At 55.1% G+C, this 15090-nt stretch overlaps 2 protein-coding genes across 4 annotated transcripts; one reads left to right on the top strand and one right to left on the bottom strand.

Annotated features, from left to right (window-relative positions):
• Positions 1-380: 380 nt before the first annotated feature.
• Positions 381-4336, bottom strand: ZNF296 (zinc finger protein 296). The gene is made up of 3 exons (XM_059045114.2): positions 3907-4336; positions 3456-3605; positions 381-1453 (listed from the first exon to the last, which is right to left on the bottom strand). Exons 1-3 carry the CDS (start codon positions 4202-4204, stop codon positions 477-479), a joined length of 1425 nt encoding a protein of 474 aa, XP_058901097.1. The 5' UTR covers positions 4205-4336; the 3' UTR covers positions 381-476.
• On the top strand, positions 3925-15044 carry GEMIN7 (gem nuclear organelle associated protein 7). Of its 3 annotated transcripts, none has more exons than XM_059045120.2 (2): positions 3925-4273; positions 14342-15044. In XM_059045120.2, exon 2 carries the CDS (start codon positions 14350-14352, stop codon positions 14734-14736), a length of 387 nt encoding a protein of 128 aa, XP_058901103.1. In that variant the 5' UTR covers positions 3925-4273; positions 14342-14349; the 3' UTR covers positions 14737-15044. The 3 variants fall into 3 exon arrangements, with proteins under 3 accessions (XP_058901103.1, XP_058901102.1, XP_058901099.1); XM_059045119.2 differs by lacking the exon at positions 3925-4273 and adding an exon at positions 6429-6519; XM_059045116.2 differs by lacking the exon at positions 3925-4273 and adding an exon at positions 11409-11497.
• Positions 15045-15090: the final 46 nt, after the last annotated feature.

The following is a 15090-nucleotide window of genomic DNA, read 5'->3' as shown; positions in this document are numbered from 1 at the left end:
CATCTGGGCATTGGACCGGTGGCTCCTCGGTAATCAGAATTCCTGCCACTCTCGGTGAGGGCAGGGGCGCGCCGCGGTGGGAAAAGGGCCGAGCACCCAGCGTGGAGAGGATGGGCCAGGACTTTGCCCAGGGGCCTGTGGTGACAGGTCCAGGCCTCTCCCCACTCTCGCCTTGGCCCCTGCCCTGGCCTCGCCCACACCCACATCGGGAACCGGGAGCACAGCTTTCGGTGCCAGTCCTGCTGTGCCCCAGGCACTGGGTGCTGGCCTTTTCCCTCACCCCCTAGTTCCAAACCGGTCTGTCCAGCTGTCCACCCCAAGGAGTGAAGCCTCCCGCCCCACCTCAGACACCCCAAGAAAGCCAGAGTCCAAACACGTGTGTAACTACGGGGAGGATTTACTCGCAGGGGAAGGACAGGGAGGTCACAGAAGTGGTTCACGGCGGTACGAGGGACCGCAGGGGGCATTCCCGCGGCTCAGGCGTCCCCAACCATGTCGGGGTGCTTCTGCCGCAGGTGCTTGTCCAGGGTGGCCCGCAGGCCGAAGGGCACGCAGCAGTGGGGGCACTTGAAGCGAGGCCCGCCAGGCCCCAGGCCGTGCATGCGGCGGTGGCGGTTGAGTTTGCTGCTCTGGGCGCAGGCGTAGGAGCAGAGCTCGCAGGCGTAGGGCCGCTCGCCCGTGTGCGAGCGCCGGTGCACTGTCAGGTTGCTGCTGTTGGTGAAATGCTTCCCGCAGAACTCGCAGCTGCCCCCGGGCCCGGGCCCCCGGCTCTTGCTGGCTGGCTTCAGCGTCTTCTTGGGTGACGTCTTCTGGTTCTTCTCAGGGTCAGTTCTCTGCTCCTTGGTGTCAGCTCCCCAGCCATCCACGCTGGGGCCCGCCTGGGCCCCACCGCCAGGAGCCCCAGGTTCCTGGACCCCCGCCGTGGCGGCTGCTCCGGCCCCCTCGCCGCCGCTGCACGAGAGGATGCTGGCCGGGGTGGCGGCGTGGGCGGCCGGCTCCGGAGGGGCGGCGGAGGCCTGCTCCTGGCTGGCATCGGCCGTGCAGGGGCTCTGGGGCCGTAGCTGCCGATGGGTCTTCTTGTGGCGGTTGAGCTTGCTGCTCTGGGCGCAGGCATAGGGACACTGGTCACAGGCGTAGGGCCGCTCGCCAGTGTGCGAGCGCATGTGCACCTTCAGGTTGCTGAAGGAGCTGAGGGTCTTCTTGCACACGGGGCAGGTGGGGCTCCGCCGGGTGGGACCCAGACGGGGGCCCTTGGCCTCGGCTTCTGGCCCCGCCACCGCCGACACGGCAGCAGCCACCTCGGCCAGGCCCAGCAGCGGGGCCTCTGGGGTCTCGGGTTCCGTCTGGTAGATGGACAGTCCGTGGTCCCACTGGGCGTGGCGCAACAGTTTCCAGGCTCCTGTGAACTGTCGGCCGCAGCGGAGGCAGCTCAAGGCCTTCAGGTCCTCGCGTTCTGCAGAGAAGAGAAGGGCCAGGGGTTAGTGTGTCAGGCAAGTCAGAGCAGTTGCTGCTCACAGCTGCAGGCTGGACACCTGCTGGGGGAGAGGCTCTATTCCAGGAGCCGAGAGGCAGCAGTAAGGGGCAAGACCCCCTGCCCTCAGGAAGCTGGTGTTCAGAGAGGCGGGTGGACAGACAAGAAGCAAGGAAAATCCATGCAGTGGAGGATAAGTACTTGGGGATTTTCTTTGTCTTTGAAAAATCCAAGAAAAACTTAAAAGTTAGAGCAGAGTGATGGACGGGGGGGGTGTTATTTTATTACTGGGGTTAGGAAGGCCTTGCTGAGCAGGTGTGAGCAGGTGACTCAGTGTGCTAGGCACCTGCCACCTGCCACGCTCAGCTCCCTCTCACGACTTTCCTTCAAGACGGGAAATAAGACCTCCATTTTCCAGACAGGAAAACTGTGGCAAAGAGAACTTTCCCCAAGGTCACACAGCTAGGAATGGGTGGAGCTGGGGTTTCAATCCAGAAACCCAGGGAGTGGGAGATAGAGGTTTTCAAGAAAAACGATTGGTTTAATAATCAAAACAGCTCTTGATAGCTGAGTGGGTTTCTGTGCCAGGCCCCAGGCTCCTGGGTCCCATGCATGATCCCCTTTTCCTGCCTTACAGAAGAGGGGGCCAAGGTCTAAATGGGGAGAAGGTAACTTAGCAGCCACCTAGACAGGTAGGGGTGTGGACCGTGAGCTAGGTTCCCCTCCCTCTGCATGGAACCCAAATTGAGAGTCCTCCAAATCAAGATACTCCAGGAACTGTCAGTAAGGCACTGCCAGATCTATTTGCCTTTATGTCTTGGATGGGGGTGGCTTTCCTGATGCCACACACCAGGGTCAAGAGCATAGGTGGGGATGGAGAGGGTCAGCCTGGCCTGACTTCCAGCTGGTTCTTCTGCTCCCTAGCTGTGTGACCTTGGGCAAGAAATACCCCTCTCTGAGCCTCAGTTTCCTCATTTGCTGGAATATGGGGATCCTCGGGGTCTTCTCCCTTCAGACTTGCTGTGAGCTCAGAACCCGCTGAGAGTTGTGGTCCACCAAGCCCTCAGTAAACATTAGCTGAGGTGTCCACAATTCTCCCAAGTCCAAGCACCTAAGAGTGTACTGTTCTAATGATCCCGTCACAGCCCCTCCTCTGCCCACCAGGCTCTAACTCTACAGCTGAGCCAATCATGATTCCTCCTCCCCCTCTCCCACCACAGGACCCTCTCCCTGGCCCAGCCCTGAATATAATTCCATTTCTCACAAATCCCAGGAGCACATGGCCCAGAGACTGGAAATCTAGAGCTGTGGGTGAGCCCCACAATCAACGTTGACCAAATGCTCAGCTCGCCATGAGTCTAGAACCAAGTTAAGAGTTTTAATTCCCACCCAAGGGGAGGAACCCGGGTATCCAGACACCCAGGACCCGGCTCAAAACAGGGCCTTCCCAGCATGCAAGGTTGGGAGATTCCATCAGGGAGGGAAACCAGAAGCCCCTTCCCTGGCTCTGAGCAAATGCCCAGCACCTCAATCAGAAGTGATAAAGAGGTGGAGGGGGTGATAACACCCCCCCGTCCAGCTGGCCTCAGCTCCCCTCCCCCAGGCCGCTGCCCTCCCCAGAGGTGCCCCCTGCTGCCACACTGGTCCAGCCACCTGGCCAGTTATTTCTGGCCAAGGGGAAGGAGAAGTGAAACCAGATTGGGGGTGTGTGTATGGCAAATCCCCAGACCAGTCTTCTGGGGCTGGCCACACCCTGTGGGTGGCCCTGCTTCCCTGCCCAGCCCCCATCCTCACCCACCCCCCTCACCACCCCTAGTCTCAGCCCTAGGACAGGGCAGGCTCTGGCCACGCCTAGGCTGCACCCGGTGGGGAGCCAGAAAGGGGAAGTAGTGCTCACTGCCCCGCCTGTCCAGGTCAGCCCCTTCTCCCACAGGAAGCTGGGCCCTTGAACTTGAGACCAGAGACTGCATTCGGCTTTACTCACCTGAGCCCTGGCTGGGGCTGGGGCCTCTGAAGAGCTGACAGCCCAGCTTCTTGTGGTCCATGAAAGCAGTGATGGCCTCCAACGGGAAGGTCTGCAGGCAGCGGCCGCAGGTCAACAGATCTGGGTGTTTGTCGGTCCACGGCTGGCGGTCTGCAGGGAGGAAGCGGGTGGTGAGCGTGGGGTGGGGCCAGGATGGGGCCTGGGGGTTCCGAGGGAGAGGGGAAACCCGAAGGTCAAAAGGGGGGCTGGAGGCCAGGACCTGGCAAGGAAAATGAGGCAGGGGGGTTAGTGTGTGGGGGGGGCGGGGGCGGTGCCCCGAGAAGGAGGGCCCACCCGAGAGAGAGAGAGAGAGACAGAGAGAGACAGAGAGAGAGAGAGAGAGAGAGAGAGAGAGAGAGAGAGGTGGGGGGGGGAGGGAGGCGGGCCCGGGGCAGGGGCAGGGGGCGCTCACCGTGAAGGTTCGGGGTCAGCGGCGTCCACGGCGCCCACTGGTTGCGCAGGCCCAGGGCGTGGAAGAGGCCGCCAGCGTGCACGGGGCCGGGGGAGTGACGGGGTTCTCCCTCGAACCGCCCCGGCGCGGGCATTTCCTTCGGGTTGAAGGGCCCTAGCCGCCGGGCCTGTAGGGGCCGCGGGTCCGGCTCGGGCTTCACATCGATGAAGAGGTCCGGCATCTCCATCTCGTCGTCTGAGTTGGCGGCGGGAGCGGGCTGTCTTCGGCGAGGCATGCAGCCGGCCTTGCGGCGGGACATGGGTCACGGGCAGGCGGACTGGCGGGCGGAGGACTCGCGAGCCGTGCGCGCTCACACCGAGGCGCCCAGGTGAGTGACTGCGGCGACCCGCGGCGAACTCTTACACGTGCTGGCCCGGCCCGTGGCTCCGCCCACCGAGGCGGGGCCTGACGCGAGAGGACTGCCCCACCCTCAGCCAAACTTAATCTGGACCGTGCCCCCTGCGTTTTTCTAAGTGATCAAATCTTAACCATAACGAGTTCACACAACCACGCACGCATAGAAACAGCTATTCCTGATCCCGTTTTCGGGCTGGTGGAAATTGAGTCACAAGGTGCCCACACACACCCCCAAGCGAGAAAATGGTAGGGGCCACGTTTCTACCTAGGCGCCTGATAGTAATCTGGTCTGTTCCATTAAACGCATTACGATAAAAGTTCCTTGGGCAAACTGATTGAGCGCCTACTATGCACCAGGTTCTGGACCAAGTACTGGGGATGCAGCAGGGTACAAAACACAATAACCCTGGCCTCATGCAGTTTATTCGTTCAGGGAGACAGGACTCTTAACAAGATAACTATGTAAAATACAGAGTGCCTTCCATGACACCTGTCATGGAGAAAAAAAAAAAAAAAATCCAGGAAGGGTTATAAAGGGACAGGATTACTGAGGTGACGGGTGGGCCTCAATTGTCTCCCCGTGCCGGGCCTGTGTATTCGAGGAGTTCTGTAGTGATTAAGTTCTGTATTGATTGAGTTCTGTGAGCAAACGAGGTCAGCTCCAAGGGCGTCTTTTGACCACTTTAAAGTCTTTGGCTTTTCTGAGATGGAACCCCTGGGAAGGTTTTGAGCAGAGGAGGGTCGTGATCATATACAATGACTCTGCTCTTAGACCTGGGATCGTCTTTAAAACCAAACAGCCAACCGTCTTGCCTCCCTCGGATGGGGCCTCCTCGAACTTCCCTCCTCAAGGCTGCTCTCTCTGATCACTATTTGAAGTGGCATCAACACCCTGTCCCACCCTTCAACCCTGCAAGTTTTCTTTTCTTCCTGGCACCAACCACATCTGATCTAGAACTGTTTGTTTACTGTCCTCTCACCCCTTCCCCCAACACAAGCCCCCTGAGGTCAGGGCCAGGGTCAGTCCGCCCCTGCCGTGTCCCCAAGCCCAGCACTGAGGGAATTTCACATGCTAATCTCCACTGCAGGCCTGAGGGTTCCTCATATTGTTATTCAGGTCTCAGCTCAATTGTCCTCCAGAGAGCAGAGGACCTCCCTGACCACAGGATCTAAAGGAGCCCCACCCTGCTGAAGGCCTTACAATTTACACTTCATGACCTCCATCTGTCCCCAGTTCCCTCCTGGGCCTCAGGTTTCCCATTTGTTACCTAAGGTGGCTTCTTCTTCAGTGCCACCTCCTCTGACAACCCAACCTCCCCTAACCCTGCCACCCATTATCCCATTGCCCTTATTTTATTCCTTTTACATCCTTGTCAAGCCCTGAAGGATCTTGTCGATGTATTTGTTCATGTAATAACCTGTGGTGTCCCTCTCAGCCTCCCTAGAGTGTAGGTTCTGAGATGGCAGGAGCCAAGTCTGTCTTGTTCACAAATAGAGCCCCTAATCATTCATAGTTCAGTTAACAAATTGTGTATTGAGCTCCTGCTATGTGCATTCTTTCAATAGATATTTGCAGAAGGTCTGCGTACCAGGCACGGGGTCTTGGGGGTCCGCTGGGAAGCCAAGGCCCACAAGGCCCTGCCTTACAGAAACCGTGTGGAAGAAGTGAATTCTGAGCCCACATCAGCGCGTTTCCACTTCAGGCCATACATGTTGCCTTTCAGGACCTCAGTTTCCCCCTGTGTAGGATGGGGCTGCGGGGAGGGCTGCAGGACCAAATGACCGCCTCTGGTCTCTCCCAGCTGCTGCTCTCCAAGGCTTTTGCCTGGTGGGTGGCTGCTGAGAGCATGATCAAGTAGGGACGGTGGGGTTCGGACTGGAGGTGAGGGGTAGGAGTGTGCACGTGTAGGGAGATGGGGGTGCCAAGTCCAATCTGCGCTTAACTCAGACGGGAGGCGCTTCCATTTCTTCTTCTGTAAAATGTACATCCTGGACGTCCCCACCTCGCAGACTGGTGGATCAGCTCTAAGAGCTGGGCCAAGCCGCTGGCGGGGTGGTGCCTGAGTCTGTGCTGGCTTCCGAGCCCGCGAGCCCGCCCGAGACCACGTGGGGCGGTGGCGGCGCGGGCGGAACGCAGGCTCGGCGGCTCGCGGACCGCCCGGGCCTCTGCAGCTGGGGCGCCGGCGGAAGTGGGGGCTCCAGCCGCTGCGGACCTCGGTGAGTGCGGGATTGTTGCTGGTGGGTCGCGAGCACTTTCCCGTTCCCCGGCACCGGCCCGGGACGCCCACCCGCGTGCAAGACCGGGAGTGGCGGCAAGAGTCAAGTCCGCGCCTGCAACGCCGGCTGCTGGGACGTTCTGGTCCCCGAACGCCTGCACCCGGGACTCTGGTTCCGAACGCAGCAGCGCACACAGTCCCGCGCCCGGGGTGGGGGTGGGGGCGGGGGCGGAATGCACCCCCTCGGGAAAACAATAACGACGACGATATTATAACAGTAATAACGGCTGCAGTCTTGAGACTCCCGCCTTTCCTGGAGTGGAATCGCTCGCCTAATCTGAGCCGGGAGGTGGGAAGAACGTCCAGCCCAGGGCGGAGTGGGGAGTGGACGCCTGAGGGCCGGGAGGACCTACTTAGTGTAAGAAAAGGAGAGCGATGCGTGGCCAGGGCGGAATTGAAAGGAAACTGACCGGCCTAGTGGGCGGAGGTTGGGGGGGGGGATTCTGCTTTCAGGGTCCCGATCCTCACCGGGTGTGTGTGTGTGTGGCCCATTTAACTAATTTGCATCCAGACGGGGCCCACCCATGAGGTGGGTGTAGGCTGGTCAGTATCTCGGTTAAGCTGGTAACTCAGCTGGTTCTCTACCTGGCAACTGAAGGGTTAGTTTGTCCACTGAACGGATCGTTCCCATTTTCTAGAAAGTGAGCCCTGAGGCCCCAGGGATGGAAGTCTGTGAATCTCCTGGCCCTGCCATTGACCAAAGCGATGGGCACTTTAGTTTTTCTAGTGGGAAAGGGGTTTGGACATTTTTTCCTGAAACCTGGGCAGGAAATCCTTGGCTTGGAGACTGACAGGATAAAGGACTCTCAGGCTTGGTCACCAGGGAGAATGGATAATGCCTGCTTTTGCTGTCTTGGGCACACCCTATGTGACCTTTCTCAAACCAGTTTCTTATCAGGTCACACCTTGACTCCCAAACCTCCAACGGATCCCCTATGCTGGCTGAAAAAACTGCCCATTTGCATAGGGCAGGGGTGATGGCCCTGCCCCAGACCAGCCTAGGTTTGCTCCTTTTTCCTGCCAATCACAAGCTTGCACCCAGTCAATGATTTGGCATCGTCCAGCTTCACAGCTTCCTCTTTGGGAAAATGGGGCTTGTGCAGGTTTGACCAAATCTTTGTTTTTCCCTCCCTAATGGAGAAAACAGGACTAACATGTTTAATTAGTCATGTAATTAAACATGTTTAATTTTGTTTTATCCAGGGATTGAACATAACTCTTTAGCCACTTGCATAATTCCCATCAGTCCTTCATTAAGTACTAGTCCTAGAGAGGAGAGTGTTTCTCCTAAAATACTTAAGTGTTAACCTAGGTTGGGAGAAAGCCCTGGGAGCTGATTACCCTTGACTAAACTGGGAATGCAGTGGTCAGATACATTAGAAAATGTATATATCCCTTAATCTCATTCACAGCCGTAGTGGTGAGATCATGAAAATGTAGCAATCTCATTAATTCCATCCTCTGTGGTCTTGCGCATCAGGCAAAAACCAGGGAGTCTTCCTCAGCTTTGCTCAGTCCATTAGCAAATAGTGAGGGCTCTCAACCCTCAAAAGATAGCCTAATCCAATCACTTCTCCCCACCCCCACCCCCGTCCCAGACACCTGTCATCTTCCACACCGCCCACTGCAGTGGCTTCCTCACCAGGCTGTCTGCTTCTCCCTTTGCCCTCACAGTCCATTCTTCCTTGCAGCAGTCAGAGGAATCCCGTGATTACCGGAAGTCAGACCCTGCCCCCTCCTCTGCTCAGAACCAGCCCCTGGAGAGACCCAAGTCCTCAAGCCCCTGCACATCCTGCCCTTGCCCCAGCCTCCTGCATACTGGCCTCCTTGCTGTGCCTCAGTCTCCCTTCCATGGGCTTTGCATTTGCTTCTCCCTCGAACTGGAATGCTTCCCCCCCAGATCTCCACATGGCTCAATTCCTCGTTTCATTCTGGTCTTTGCTCCAAAGTGACCTTATCAGAGAGATCTTTCCTGAGCCCCTTCCTGGAAACCACCTCTTACCCGCCAGGCAGGGCCAGGTGTCTGCTCTGGGCTCCTGATGCCCCCGGGCTCCTTCATTCCAGCCCCGCCCACCCTGGGCTGTCATTGTCTGGAGGCCTAGTATGTGTCATCCACTGGACTGTGAGCCCAGGAGGGCAGGGCTGGGCTCTTTCACTCCCAGCTGTGTCTCTAGCACCACCCAGCATGGGCCAGGCACCGAGCAGGCACTCAGATAACAGGGGGAGTGAATCCTTCCACAAATGTTTACTGAGTGCCCCCTGGTTGCCAGGCCCTAATTGGGGCTGGGGATGGAGTTGTGAAGTAATCAGATGTATCCCTTCCCTCAAAGGCTTATGTTCTGGGGCAGAACAGACGGCACATAGGCAAACAAGTAAATGCATATTGTCAGGAGGTGATAGTGTTGTGGAAAAAAAAAAGATACTGCAGGGTGAAAGGGCTATTATTTTCCTCCCCGCAAAGACGATGTTTGAGCAGCGAGCTGAATGAGCTGAATGACATAAGGGAGGAAGGTGAGTCATGTATCTGGAAATATATATAAGTCTCCCAAATGGAAGAGGGTTCTAGGCAGTAAGAACAGCACCGTGCAAAGGCCCTGAGGCAGGAATGTGCTTGGCATTTTCAGGGACTGACAATGGTGACCAAAGGGTAGAAGGGTGGGAGATGAGGTCAGAGAGGTGATAGGGCCTTGTAGCCATCGTGAGGACTTTTGCTTTTGCGCTGGGTGGGATAGGAGCCATGGGAGGCCTCTGAGCAGAGGAGGGGTGTGATCAGACTTAGTTCTAACAGGAAGATCCCTCTGACAGCCGTGTGGGGAACAGACTGGGGTGAAGGTGGAGGCCAGGAGCCCAGTGGGGAGGCTACTGGAATAGTCCAGGTGGGAGGTGATGGTGGCTAGACCAAGGAAGGGGCAGAGTAGGGGTGGTGAGAAGTTCCCAGATTCTGGATGCATTTTTGAGGGTGGAGCTGACAAACTTGACTGAAGGATTGGATGTGGGTGGAAGAGAAAGCAAAGAGTCCAGGATACTGCGGATGTCCTTTGCCTGTTTGATCAGCAACCTCCCTGTGAAAGATCTTCCTGACAGCCCTAGGAGGTCTTTTTTAAATGTTTCATTTCACAGATGAGGAACTGGATCAGGGAAGCTGCTCCTAGAGTTGCAGTGATATGCCCAGACCCCTTGTAGTAAATCTGGGAGGGCTGGGACCCACCCTGGGACCCACCCTGGGACCCACCCGCTCTCCCCCAGACCACACCCTCATCCCCTATGCTAGGTGGTGAGCTGTGGCCTGCTGCAGGTTCTCATATGGCTCGAGAGCTAAGAATGGGTTTTGCGTTTTTAAGTGGTTGGAAAACTAAAAAAATCTTTTGTGGCGCATGAAAGTATATAAAATTCAATATCAGTGTCCCAATAAGTAAGGTTTTATTGGAGCACCGCCGTGTTTCCACGTGTTTCCGTATTGCCTGGCCACTTTCCTCCTACTCTGGCAGAGTTGAGTAGTTGTGACAGAGACAGAGACAGGCCCTTGAAGCCGAAAATGTTTACCATTGGGCCCTTTACAAAGGAGATTTGCTGACCTCTGCTATAAGTTCTGCTAATAAGATTTGGGCCGGCAGCGGGGGTGTCCTATCAAGAGGACTTGGCAGGTAGTTACACAGGGGCTGGGAAAGATCTGGGTCAGGGACAGAAGGAGGTTTGGGGAGTGTGTGACAGAAAAGCTAGTAGGAGAGGGAGTTCAGATTCCTGAGGGGGGATCTAACGTTTTTTAAGGGACATGGAAGCACTCCGATATGTCCCTTCCTTTTTAAAACTAGAATTTCAAAATCTTTTGAAAAGGTTATACAGATTCAAAACGGATCCAAATTCAAACAGAATTTAAAAGGTAAAAAAAGGTAGATGGGGCTTCCCTGGTGGCGCAGCGGTTGAGAATCCGCCTGCCGATGCAGGGGACATGGGTTCATGCCCTGGTCTGGGAAGATCCCACGTGCCGCGGAGCGGCTGGGCCCGTGGCCGCTGAGCCTGCGCGTCCGGAGCCTGTGCTCCGCAACGGGAGAGGCCACAACAGTGAGAGGCCCGCGTACCACACACACACACACAAAAAAAAAAAAAAAAAGGTAGACGGCTAAAAGTCTCCACCCCAGGCCCTCCATGGGCTGAATGACCCACGTGCGTTTGCAGTTTTTTTGTTTGTTTGTTCGGTTTTAGGCTGTGCCACGCGTCTTGCGGGATCTTTGTTCCCCAACCAGGGATCGAACCCAGGCTTCCAGCAGTGGAAGCGCCGAGTCCTAACCACTGGACTGCCAGGGAGGTCCCTGTTTGCAGTTTTGCTGGAGACTGTCACACTGCCCCTCTTTGAGTGTCCGAGAGGCTGTAAATATGTTCATGTGTTCAGTAGTCTCTGTTACCCACCCTGCATCTGTTTGTCTGCACCAGTGGTTCTGAACCAGAGATGATTTTTTTTTTTGTCCCCCAGAGGACATTTGGCAATATATGGAGATCTTTTTTTGTTTGTTTTGTTTTTGTTTTTGAATTTAAAAAAATTTATTTTTATTTTTATTATTATTATTTTTTGGAGATCTTTTTTTTTTTTTTTTAAATGGCTTCATCGGGTTGTAATTCTCCTACCAAAGTATTCACCAGTGAAGACATTTTTGGTTGTCGCAGCTTGGGGTAAGGGTGGGGGATGCTCCTGCATCAAGCGTGTAGAGGCCAGGGATGCTGCCCAAACCCTCCACCTATGCACAGGACAGCACCTTACAACGCGACAAAGAATGGTCCAGGCCCGACTGTCAATAGTGCCAAAGTTGAGAAGCCCTGGTCCATTGCTCTGCAGAATCCTTTCTTGCAAGGAGCTGACAGTTGAGCTGCAGAGACAGGAAGAGCCTCACAAGAAAAAGGACAATCCCAATCACCCCTGTACGGTGAGTGGCCCTGGGATGGGACGCTGGGTGCCTGATACGTGTCAGTCACTTCAGTTAATCGCTTTAGAGAAGAGGGGACTGAGCCCCAGGGAGGGGAGGGGCGCAGCTGCCTGAAACTTAGGTCCTTCTCTCTCTCTCTCCTCCTGCTCGCAAAGCCAGCATCTCCCTGCATGCAATCAACAGCAGTGCAGTGGCGGGGGAGGGTGAATTAAGAGTTTGGGATTAACATATCACACTACTATATGTAAAACAGATAACCAACAAGGACCTACTGTAGAGCACAGGGAACTATACTCAGTATTCTGTATAACCTATAAGAGAAAAGAATCTGAAAAAGAATATATATGTATAACTGAATCGGTTTGCTGTACACCTGAAACTAACACAACATTGTAAACCAAGTATACTTCAATAAAAACAACCCCCCAAAAAACAAACAAAAAAACCCCCAAACCAACAACAACAAAACCCCCCAAAAAACACCTCAGTGCAGTGGCATGTAATATGTTCCAGGCCAGTGCTTAACTTGCACGTTTGTTAGGTCATTTAGTCCCCGTGACAACCCTGTCAGGTTGGTCCTCTTATCACCCCCATTTTATAGATAGGGAAACTGAGGCACAGACCATTTAAGCAACTTACCCTAGGTCACACAGCAATACTGATACTAATGCAGTCGGTATTCAACTGTAACTTTTATGGAGAACCTAGTACATAATAGGCCCTGTCTTGCATGAGCCTGTTGAATCCTGATAACAAGGCAAGGTGGCCGGCCCTAGGTGCCATTCCTCCACACAGTGGAAGAGGAAACTGTCTCTTGCCTGAGGTCACCCAGCTAAGCAGGCCTGGGAGCTCACTCTCCACTCCATTCATTCCAGCAGAAACAGTATTTAAGGAGCCTGGTCCCTGTGCCACTTAGTGTTCAGGAGCTGGGGGCACAGCAGTGCGAAGAAAGCGAGGTCACTGCCCGTGGGGAGGCAGCCATCTCGCAGGGAGAAAGACCAAAGCAGAAAAATAAATAGACAGCGTCCACGTGCAGGAGTGGTGTGTGCGACAAAGACTGAGGAAGCCCGTTTGGATGGAGGGGGCTGAGGGGTAGATCTTGAAGGCAGGGTGGTCAGGGAAGGGGAGGGGAGGTACAGGCAGAGGGAACCGCAAGTACCAGGGCCCACCAAGGGGCCGCGCCAGGCGTGCCGGAGGCCCAGCGAGGAGGCCGGCGTGGCCGGGTGGAGAGGGTAAGCGCCGCGCTCGGCGAGGGTGCTGCTGGCATCTGGAGCACTCAGGGCCTTGAGGGCTGTGGTGAGGACTTTGGCTGTGACTCTGAGCAAGACAGAAGGCAGGGGAGGGCTCCGAGCAGAGGACGGATGGGATCTGACTCGGCTGTTAACAGGGTCCCTCTGGCCGTGTGTGTGAACAAACTGGCAGGGGGTGAAGGTGGAATTGGGTGGGAGTCCAGTGAGGAGTTGACTTCAGTAGTCCAGGCAGGAAGTGACGGTGGCTGGACCGAGATGTTGGCAGGAGACAGAGTGAGAACTATTAGGCTGTGAATACATATACACATATTTTTTTTTTTTTTTTTGGCGGTACGCGGGCCTCTCACTGTTGTGGTCTCTCCCGTCGCGGAGCACAGGCTCCGGACGCGCAGGCTCAGCGGCCATGGCTCACGGGCCCAGCCGCTCCGTGGCATGTGGGATCTTCCCGGACCGGGGCGCGAACCCGTGTCCCCTGCATTGGCAGGCGGATTCTCAACCACTGCACCACCAGGGAAGCCCCTACACATATGTTTTTAATTAAAAAATATATTTTCAAAAAATATATATATATATATATTTTCCCTGAGTATATTTCTTTTTTTTTTTTTTTTTTTGGCTGCCTCAGTTCCCCAACCAGGGATTGAACCCCGGCCACTGTAGTGAAAGTGCCAGATCCTAACCACTAGACCACCAGGGAACTTACAACCCCCACGCCCCCACCCAAGTATTTCTTTCCTTGTCTTTTATGATCTTGATATTTTCGAAGAACAGGATATTTTTTTTTTTTTTTTTTTGTAGAATGTCCCTCAATTTGAGCTGCCTCGTGATTAGATTCAGGTCATCCGTTGTTGGCAGGAATACCACAGAAGTGGTGCCCTGTCCTCAGTGTATCACATCAGGATGCACATGGTGTTTGTTTGTCTTATTACTGCACATGTTGGCTTTCATGCCTAAGTTAGGGTGGCGTCCACCAGGTTTCTCCACCATAAAGTTACTCTTTAGTCTTTACAAGGAATATCTTGTGAGGAGGTACTTTAAGACTTTGTAGATAGCCTGGACCTTCTGAAACGTTCACTGACAAGTTTTAGCATCCATTGACAATTTTAGCTGCCGTTGTACGATGCGGATTTTTCCCTCTCCCCCTTTCTGTATTTCTTCATTTATCTATTTACGGTAAGTATGGACTCACTCAAAGGCATTTGGCCCTTTTAAGCTGGCTCTTGTGTGACTGGGAATTTGTTTGGAAGATCGCATTTCATGATGGATTGGACGGGCTGTGTGTGAGAGAAGAGAGGAGGCCAGGACTTGTTCTTTCAGCAAATATATTTATTGCCAGGGACTGGGGATAAAGCTGCGATAAAAGCAGTGCAAAGGCCCTGCTCTCGTGGACCTCACGAGTGGTGGTGCCAGTTCCTGGGAAGAGGGGGGACTGGCTGAGGGGTGGCACAGATTTTAAGAGGAGGGGGGGGACTCAGGAATTGGGTTTTGGTCAGGTTAAGTGGAGGTGGCGTAGACAGTCCTCTGCTCCCAGGCCTCCCTCTTCCCGTAGCCCCACACTCCCCATAATGGCTCCCTGCTCTTCTTCACCCAACAGCCAGGATAATGCAGACTCCACTGACCATTCCTGTGCCCGTGCTCCGGCTCCCCCGGGGCCCTGATGGCTTGAGCCGAGGCTTTGCCCCCGACAGACGCAGAGTCCCCCTGAAACCGGTGGTTCCTGAAATCCCGGAGTCTGAAGAATCTCGGGAATCCCAGGAACAGCGGGCCCGAGCCGCCCTTCGGGAGCGCTACGTCCGCAGCCTGCTGGCCATGGTGGGGCGCCAGGTGAGCTTCACGTTGCACGAGGGTGTGCATGTGACTGCCCACTTTGGAGCCACTGACCTGGACGTGGCCAACTTCTACGTGTCGCAGCTGCAGACTCCGATAGGCGTGCAGGCTGAGGCGCTGCTCCGGTGTAGTGACATTATCTCATACACCTTCAAACCCTAAAGATGTCATCGTGTTCATCTCTCCGCCTTGGGCGTAGCCACAGTCTCCCAGGCCTCCATCTGCTCCTGAGCTTGGACCTCTGGGCCCCAGAGAGTTCAGAACACCCTTGGAATTTTGAGCCAAGCTTCAAGCAACTCTGGCTTCTTGGGACAGTAAAATTCTGCGGCCCCAGAAGTTCTAGATCCTGTTGAAAGGAAGGCTCTACCTCACAGAACTCTAAACTATACAGATACATGGGCCTCATGCCCGTTCCTGAAGATTCCGGGTGGAGAGAGGGAATAAAGGAAGGCAAATTGTCTAGTGGGAAATTGTCTGTTGAAGAGTCTGCAAAGTTCAGCCACCCTGGAAATACTC

This window comes from Kogia breviceps, chromosome 18 (genome assembly GCF_026419965.1).
Source record: "Kogia breviceps isolate mKogBre1 chromosome 18, mKogBre1 haplotype 1, whole genome shotgun sequence".
NCBI classification, from domain to species: Eukaryota; Metazoa; Chordata; class Mammalia; order Artiodactyla; family Physeteridae; genus Kogia; species Kogia breviceps.
Note: the sequence above shows the minus strand (reverse complement) of the source record. Positions and strands in the feature narration are given on the sequence as shown.

Bases quoted from the DNA above. Each gene is read 5' to 3' on its own strand.
- ZNF296 (XM_059045114.2), bottom strand. From the start codon at position 4,204: ATGTCCCGCCGCAAGGCCGGCTGCATGCCTCGCCGAAGACAGCCCGCT. The intron at 3,606-3,906 runs GTGAGCGCCCCC...TCCTCCCTGCAG, and splicing joins GCTGACCCCGAACCTTCACG to ACCGCCAGCCGTGGACCGAC. The intron at 1,454-3,455 runs GTGAGTAAAGCC...TCTTCTCTGCAG, and splicing joins CAGCCCCAGCCAGGGCTCAG to AACGCGAGGACCTGAAGGCC.
- GEMIN7 (XM_059045120.2), top strand. From the start codon at position 14,350: ATGCAGACTCCACTGACCATTCCTGTGCCCGTGCTCCGGCTCCCCCGG.